The sequence below is a fragment of the Chaetura pelagica genome, unplaced genomic scaffold (assembly GCF_000747805.2).
Source record: "Chaetura pelagica isolate M959 unplaced genomic scaffold, ChaPel_1.0 scaffold109, whole genome shotgun sequence".
NCBI classification, from domain to species: domain Eukaryota; kingdom Metazoa; phylum Chordata; class Aves; order Apodiformes; family Apodidae; genus Chaetura; species Chaetura pelagica.
This window is the reverse complement of record NW_009970725.1, coordinates 7,875-16,864: the sequence shown is the minus strand read 5'-3', so window position 1 is coordinate 16,864 and position 8,990 is coordinate 7,875. Positions and strand designations below refer to the sequence as shown.

The following is an 8,990-nucleotide window of genomic DNA, read 5'->3' as shown; positions in this document are numbered from 1 at the left end:
TCCCTACAACCAAAGGTTTAACATGACCAGATGTGTCAATTCAGTTGTTCAGCTGCTGTGTTTCCTCTTCCTCTCTGATTCAAAATTCCTTGCCCATTATTCTTTCCCACTTGGGAATTTTTTTCATGCCCAAATATTTGCTCATGCATGGCTCCTTTAAATTTCTCTGATTCAGTGCAGTCAAGAGCATTGTTCCGAAGTTTCACGGAAATGTATTTTTTATTTGCTGGAAAGATAATGGATCATTTGATGTCACATTCTTCATTTGTGACTAATCAGATGGTTACTTCAGTGACTCTGGCACAAATAAGAGGAAATAAAATGGTCTTTCCAATGGCTTTGAATGGTTGGGCTTGGAAACTAAGTATCACCGTCACAAACATCTCTTTTGTGAAACAGTTCTTCATTCCCCACCCAGCAGTCAACCCAAATATTAAATCTGTGCAGGGAAGTTGGACAAACATCGGTTGTTCATGGAGGATGATGTATTTTTGGTGACATTGGTGGACCTGTCTCTGCCAAGCTGGCCAGCCCAGTCTCAGCACTGATCTTGCAGAAAACCTTCCATTTCATCTCACCTTCCTCCCCAAACCCAGATTTGGCATTAGGCAGAGTGGGCTCTAATCAAATACAACTCATCTATTTTTTAAGTCTCTAGTAAGACTCTCTGTGGCAATCCTTCACTAGCAGCTGCTTCCCTCATTATAAAATGTCTTATTTCTAGCCCATGAAAAAATGCAGGTGCTCTTCATACGCTTCATCATTGGAGTTTCTTTCTGGTTTAGTGTCAGAAGCCCCTTGTGTTGTACAAGGGCAACGTAACATTCTGTTCTGAAGAAAAGGTTTGCAGTGGGAGGAGGTGGGAAGGCAAGTGGCTCTATTTTTCCATTGCCTAAACAGAAAAAGCAGAACAAAGACCATGTGGTTTTGTGTTGTAAGTGGCTGCAGAGTGGGCCTTCACAGTGCCCCTTGGGGACTTTTTAAAAATGGATAAGCAGAAGTGATGTTAATGTTTTCTTAAAATGTGGTCAGGTGCTCCTGCCTGCTTTACTGCACAGCTGAAACAAGCACCTCTGGCTCTGAGAAGGGATCTGGGCACGTGTCTTCTCTTCCTAAGGGAAGAGCCCGTGCATGAGTGGGCTGGGGATTGGAGAAGGACCCTTACTGCTTTATTGCTGCTTCATTAGCAAATCTGAGAGCTTGTGCATTTCCCAAACCATGTGGCTGGGAACAGGCTGGCTGTCACCCACCCACAGTCATCCTGGAGACAGGCTGGACCATGGGCCTGGCCTGGGAATGACCCATCACCAGAGACTCATACGGGAGAGAAAAATTGACAGTTCACAACCGGATCTATTTTTTTTCTCTTTTCCTAGCTCCTTTTAAACTTCTGGACAGAATACAGTCTACACATCAGTTTTATTGCTCTGAGTTTAGAAACTAGTTTCAGTTTCTGAAAAGTTAAATGTGTTTCTTTAAAGGGAAAAAAAAAATAAAAATGGTAGTCTGGATAAAAACTAAAAAATTCATCCCCAGTGCATATTTTGAGGACATTATTATCTTTAGTTTGGTTTGGAAATCAAATTGGGCTGCTGAAATACAAATTAAATTTACTTTTGATTGTATCTGAGAGCTGCCTGTTACCAAACACTCCTCATGTATGAACAGGTACCTGTTGTTGTAGAAGAAAATAAAGTTGTTTGCCCTGTGTTAGTAATTGTTTCCTGATTATCCAGGCCTTTACTGGGTAAACAGAATGTTGTTTTGTTGGGTTTTTTTTAACTCTATCTGCACTGTTGTTTTGTCAACCCCCTAAAATAACATCCATATCTTGTTTAACCTATTAATTCCTTCAATTTTCTTAATATTTGGAAAATAAACTTTAATAATTCAGGGAAGATAATATTTTTAGTAGAAACCTTAGGGACACTTTGTGATTTTGTGTCAGGAAACGTCTCTCATACGTATGTGTAATCCTGCCAGTTGTTATTCACCCAAACAATTATTTTGAAGCTGATACTGTAAGTATAGTTTTGCAGGACTGGACCTACTCAGAAGTTTTCTATGACAATCACCCTCTTCTTGCTTATGCTCTAAAGATACTGGTGAAGAATAAGTGGGTGCAGCTTTGCTCATACATGGAAATAACAGAGAGGTCAGACCTGCTGATGGTGTTGTGTGGTGTCAAAATATCAAAGCAGTTGTTTCTTTTATCACAGATTGCTGAAGGGATGGCATACATAGAAAGAAAAAATTATATCCATCGAGATTTGAGGGCGGCGAATGTGCTGGTTTCGGACTTACTGATGTGCAAAATTGCCGATTTTGGACTCGCAAGAGTCATCGAAGACAATGAATATACAGCAAGGGAAGGTATGTGTTTTTATTTTTGTCTTTAAAACTTCAGTCTCTGGGAGGCAGTCAGGCTGTAGCTAACAACAATGTGGTCACCAAGGACAGAAAATGCCATGATAACTTTTAGAGGCAGCGTTCTAATGCCAACAACTTTTTAAAAGATGTAAGGAAACAAGTAACATTTCTGTGCTCCCCAGGCAGTTTGAAAAGTTTATTTTAAACATATAAATTTAAAAAACAAGCTAACCTGAACGTGCTTAACTGCACAGAAGTTTTTCTAAATTGAAATTAATCACATAGCCACAGCTTTCATCCCACAGAACTAAATGCCACGAAAATAAGATCTTTTCTCTTCCTGTCTTTTAAGAGCCATAAGCACCCGCTTTCAGTTAGGGCAAAGAAGGAGCCCTAGGAGGTGTAGTTGCTTGAGCAGAACTGGTTATCTTTGGAAGCTGCTTTTGGAGCTGCAGCATTGATTAGCATGGTCAGCAGCTTTGCTGCTGCGACATATAGGGACACTGTAAGGCTGGGTTGTGTCCCTGTTCAGCACGGGGGTGGGAGGTAACACCACGGCAGGGTCAGGACTGGCAAGAGGGGAAATTATACTATTAAACATATTTGTCTGTGTTTTGCCATGTGTGATTAGCCAGTATTGTCAGCTTCCAAGAAGTGTGTTGTCAGTTCTTGGTTGTTCAGAGTGTCTATATATGCTTCCATGCACAAATTTAATTAGAGTCACTTTCCTGAACAGGTTTGTTGACTGGCTTTCCCCCTCTCCTCTTAAAGACACTACCTCATATTTTCACACAGTCTGGATGGAAACTGTGGTAATGTAGGATGAGAGAGGAAGAACTAAGGTATAAGGAAGAAAGAGAACAATGGGCTACAGTTGAGATTAAAGGAAGATGAGCCATTCAGCAGTCCCTGAGTAACAGTATTTCAATAGATCAGAGGGAAGGATCTGATTAAGCAATTTTCAGCGGTACAGAACCCACACCAGTGTTTTTTAGCAGCTCTGGACATTGTGTATTCATTAAATTAACCTTTCAGTTTATACATTCTTTATACCACGTTTCTTTGATGTGTTTTCTGCCATTCAGAAAAGTTTCCTAGATTACCTGGTATTTTGTGCTAGAATTATGAAGCAGGCTAAAAAGGGCATAGAGAGAATCTGCTTCTATTACTCTTCATTGTCTGAAAAGCTAATGTAATATTCCCCAACAAAGGCTGCTTGAACTTTTCTTATTTCACTGGAAGGAGTTTTCTTTTGTATGGAATTTTCTGGAATCAGTTAATTAGGCATGAAAGATGGTATTTAAATATATGACTTTTTAAGATATGACTTTTTTTTTTTTGCATCTATGGCTGAATGCAAAATGCATTAAAGTATATGTTGAAGATAGACTGTCTTTAAAATAGAAGTTAGTAAAAATCTTGCAAAGTGCCAGCTGATGGGAAATTTTGAAGTTGTTGCCTGGCTGCTGGGCAGAAATGGTGACTGTAATTTTAACAGAAATTCACCATGTTGAAGAGTCCAAAAGTGCTACATCACTTTCGACATCTTATTTGCATCTCCAACAAAGGACATGCATTGTGACATGTCCTTGCAGCACATGCCTGCTGGCAACTCTTGGACTGAAGGAGCTGGAAACTTTGCTAATCAAAGGATATCATAGGCAAGTTGCTTAATGCCTTTTAGTGACTTGATAACGTGTTTAAATGTCTTTGATTGAGATTGTACATTTTTTTTTTAGGTGCAAAATTCCCTATTAAATGGACAGCGCCAGAAGCAATTAACTATGGATCTTTCACTATTAAGTCTGATGTGTGGTCATTTGGGATCCTCCTGTATGAAATTGTTACATATGGAAAGATTCCTTATCCAGGTATGGGTGTGAGTTTATATCATTACTCTGTTTTTATGCTTTGGTGTCAAAAAGCAAAGAAAACACCCAGGGGAAGAGCTGGCATCTGACAGTAGCAACAGCAATGATTTGGAAAATGTCATGCAGGTAATGTAATTATTTTGAAACCTTGTAGTCACTGGATGTGTAAACCATGTGCCTCTCTGAAGTTTTAGCAATCAGACCATAGGCACCATCAACACAGTCATTTTTATATACTTAAAAGGTGCTACAACTGCAGCAAGTGCTGAATAGTCACAGGTCCTGGTTATGTGGGCAGCAGCACAGTCTCTACTGGTGCTGTGTAAAGCTGCTGGGGTTTTTTAGTATCCCAAACTGCCAGAGATGTCAAAGGGGCAGACCTGGGTGACCTGAGTCCCAGGTCCTGGAATGACAGTAGGCTCAACACCTCTGGGTAACAAGGAGACAGAGGCCACAGGGGAGAGATGACGGCAGCCAGCTTTACACTATGTTATGGAAGAACACATCAACTTTCCATACAAGAGGTAGAGCCAAACCAGACATTCTCATGGATCACTAAGGCTTCAGTCCAGGAAAGCACTTAAGCTCAAGGGTAGCCCCCTTAAACATCAAGAGGTGATAGGGCTGCTTGCACAGCTAAGTGTTTAAACATATGCTCTAGACTACTTTTTAGGTAAAGGCTATAAAATATGTGACTGAGTAGCAGGTCCTCCCAAAGCTATTCTTCACACTGCTCCCATCCCCAGGGTGGGTCAGGTGGGAGCTGTGTGCAGTGAAGTAACACATGGTTCTTCCCACAGTCCAGATATTTTTTTTTCCTGTTAGCACATGCCTCTGTACACAGACAGTTGCCTACACTGAGCTGGGCTCACAAGGTGATTTTTGGATGCCTTGTAAATTGTCCTTCCCTCAGCAAACCTATGGGCTCACCTGGAAACCAGCACTACAAAAATACAAAACACAATCTACTGCTTAATTCTGCAGCTAAGTTTGCTCTCTCATGGTTTTATTTAATAAATAAGAATCAACCAACCTGTACAGCAGACACTGTACTGCTCTTCCACTGTGGGAAAATCTCTTCTAGGAGAAGAGAGACAATATTTTTCTTAATATAGGAGCATTTTTATGAGCACCATAAATAGGCCATACACTGTGGATTAATTTGTCAATGAGCAATTACAAGTGGAAGCCTCTTGGCTGCACACTGGAAGATTTTAATAGTTTGCAGTCATTGTTTGAATTAAATTGGAAGGGAGAGATAGATGTCTATTTTAAATAGAAGTATAAATTGAAATTGCTTATTAGACTGCAAGTTTATACTAAAGAATCAGAGGGACAGCAAAATAAATGAGTGACCAATTTACTTCACATTAAAAGATGCAACAGGTTTGGGAAAATTACCCCAACATGGCAAGTGTAACTTTCTCATAGGTTGTAACCAGCAGCCACTGGAGAGAAACAATAAATTGACTTTTCTGTTCTGACTGGAATACTTAAAAATATTATTTTCAATTATTAACCAGTTCCAGTAACTAGACAGTGTTCAGCATAAAGCTGTATATGAAACACTTTGAGTTGAAAATGACAAGTACTTAATACCTGTGAAGAAAATCTAGGCAGGCAACTTGGTAAGAAGCATTTCCAGCCAAGAAATCTGGGGCTCTTGTGGTCTGTGTTCTTAAATTTCACCAGCTGCTTCTCTTCCCAAGAAACTCAGAGAAATCAGCAGGACTTTAGTTTCAGAAACTACATCTGAAATATAACACAAGTATCTGAATCTCTGGGCAAGTATGTTGAATATGTTATCAAAACTGATTTCCAGGTTATTGTATAGCATGTCAAATACAGGCAACATCCATACTTGCATTCCAATTATGTCAGCTGCTCCTCACAAGATACGCCACTTCCTATACAGTGGGATTCTTCCTCCATACCACTGTGTTCACATCATTTCCCAGACTCTAACATAAGCAAACATGTCTTCATCTGTAACACTTAAGAGGTACCACAGCGTAAATCAATAGGCAGGTACCAAAACTTTAGAGCTAATGTCCTTTGCTAGCATTTAATAGAGTGTAAGTGTAAAAAATATGCAAGTGGGATCTATTTCTTCTAGTGATTAGGATGTAGTTTTTATGAGACGAGTAATTCTCTAGCCACAAAACATATATTAAAAAAGAAAGGAAAAGTTATACAAGTAGTTATTTTGAGAATACTGCATGGACTGTAGGGTAGGCAGGTAAGCCTTTTTGTTTTCAATAAAACCTGACCTGAAACATACAAAAGTATGTTTATGACATCGTACTTACCACAGAATACTGATAAAAATCTTTTCATTTTTGTCTTGTGAACTTCATAGGTTCTTTAGCAGATAGTTTTCCTGCAAGTTAGCTGAAAAACAGGCTGGGGCATTGAGAATATAACATTGTAACATCATTGAGAATGTTCTGCAGACCCTACATCTAACTATAAAGTCCTTAAACCCACAGAAGCAGCCCCGTTGTGCACAAAACCCTGTAGCAGCAGCCCTCATGCATTACATATGGTTAACTAAGACTTTGCGTATATGAACAACTGTTTTACTGTACAGATTACTGTATAGATCCATTTTTAAGCTCAAGCAGTCAGATCACTGTTGTCTACAAAATGCTTGATTGTCTTTCTTCCTATATTTATTTTGGGTTTTATGTAGCATTAATTCCTTATTCTGTGACATGCCATTTCCCTCCTACTTTCAAAATATTGTTTCTCTACACACATATGCAATGTTAGCTCTGAAAAACTTCTCCTTCCAAAGCAGAACTGAAAAGGCAAAAGACATGCCCAAATAAGCACTCTGATTCAGATTTCATGGCTGATAGTTGTTCTAGAATATGTTGAAGCCAAAAGGCTTGAACTGAAGTCTATTATGTGAACTATAATAATCTTGAATAATCAAAGAAGTTATACCAGATAGTTGTCAGCTGGTTGTAATTCAAATGTGTCCTTACCTGCCAGACAGCTTAAATCATAGCTTTAGTAGTTGGATAGCATGTACAAAGATTCACACAGCCTGCAGCACCAGAGCTGCACAGTCACCCAGGGCTCAGGGGAGCACCACATCTGCATCTCTGCGACCTACCTTGCTTGGAGCAGGACCCATTCTGCCTCCTCTCAGCACAATATAGCTCCTCTCTCCACACCTCTGAGGAACTGGTATAAGCAGGAGCAGTGAATGTCACACATGCACCTGACAAGAAGCTGAGGTGCCCAAGAAAAGCAGGAGGAACTGTAGTCTGTAGAAGTATGCCACATGGAGCACGTAGCCTGAGGAGCAGCCAAGCAGCTGTGGGGTCCAACATCCCCTTCTCAAAAGCAAGGGTCTCTTCCCTAGTGGTAGCAAATACCTAGGCTGAAACACAAATATTTGCTGCATGCCCAGTCATCAGAAGAGACGGAATTCACTGGAGCACAGAAAGCTTAGAGTCCATGTCCTGGAGAGGGTAATCCTGGCATAATCATTCCACTGAGTTGCATAAGATTTTCAGAAGGGACAAGCTGAAAGAAAGGTTTCTGGGTGGGAAGTGGTAAGCCTTTTTGTTGCCCCTGAAATAGTTGACCTTCTGAGAGTAGATGTCGAAATCATTCTGGGAACCAATCTCTCAAGGATTTAAAAAAAAAAAAAAAGAAAAAAAGAGAGGGGAAGGTGAGGAAAAAGAAAAAAAGAGGATGATGAATCAAGGGCAGGCCTCTCTCATGTGACATTAGTTGGCAGGAGAGGCTCAGAATGCACTTCTGATAGTTCTTATCCTCTGAAAAAAACCTGTAATGGGAAAAACAACAAAGCTCAGCACAGCTGGCAAGATGGTTTTGCACAATAGAAATAGGATGAGGAAGAAAGGAGGGGAAATTGCCTGTTGCAAGTAACAATATCACATGTGACATCATTCAGTATCTTGCAATTGGCAGCACTTACACAAGCCCTGCAGCTAGGAGACAAATGCAGTTGCCATGGTGGGCTTTTGCTGTGAATCTCACCACTGCTGAGGAGCTACAAAACAGTAGCAGGTAGTCAGATGAACAGAAAGGAGCTGGTTCTGAAGACAAGAATTGTGATTCCCCCTCCCCAGTCTCGTTCAACTTGGCACTACACTCAGCTTTAGAAATGGAAATCTTCCCCCAGGATTTTCAAAGCAAGTCTCTCAGTTCTGGAACAGACCTCAGCCTTGTTTATTAAACTTGTATGAGTAGCTACCTTCAATAAGTAATAACAGTGAAGATCTTTAGAGTGAAGTAAATTTAAAAAAAAAAGTTTCTTCAAGAACTGAGATCATTGGATTAAACCTTTCTTTTTCTGTTGAAGGTATGAGCAATTCAGATGTGATGGTTGCTCTTCAGCGCGGGTACCGAATGCCTCGCATGGAAACCTGTCCAGCTGAGCTTTATGATATCATGAAAACATGCTGGAAAGACAAAGCAGAAGAGAGGCCAACATTTGATTATCTACAGAGTGTGCTTGATGACTTCTACACAGCAACAGAAGGGCAGTATCAACAACAGCCATAGAACAAAGAACATTTTTTCTATTGACATGGATCACTGGCACAGACTGCTATTTGGACAGACTGCTCAAACCAATTGCTTCATGAGTTTGGAAGTCTTAACTAAGTGTGGAAGCTGGAATGCTGATGAAAAGAGTAATTCTGCAGAGAAATAGTAATGGTCTTACTTGGCTAAAAAAGTTCCTCTCAAGATTGAAGTTCTTCTTTA

The 8,990-nt window shown here is 40.1% G+C and overlaps 1 protein-coding gene across 3 annotated transcripts in view; it reads left to right on the top strand.

Annotated features, from left to right (window-relative positions):
• Positions 1-8,786, top strand: part of LYN (LYN proto-oncogene, Src family tyrosine kinase) — a 48,786-nt gene extending 40,000 nt beyond the window's left edge. For all 3 annotated transcript variants that reach the window (XM_010006794.1, XM_010006796.1, XM_010006795.1), the window contains 3 exons: positions 2,220-2,373; positions 4,110-4,241; positions 8,584-8,786. In XM_010006794.1, the coding sequence (XP_010005096.1) occupies positions 2,220-2,373; positions 4,110-4,241; positions 8,584-8,786 (489 nt within the window). The remainder of the gene's footprint in view (positions 1-2,219; positions 2,374-4,109; positions 4,242-8,583) is intronic.
• Positions 8,787-8,990: the final 204 nt, after the last annotated feature.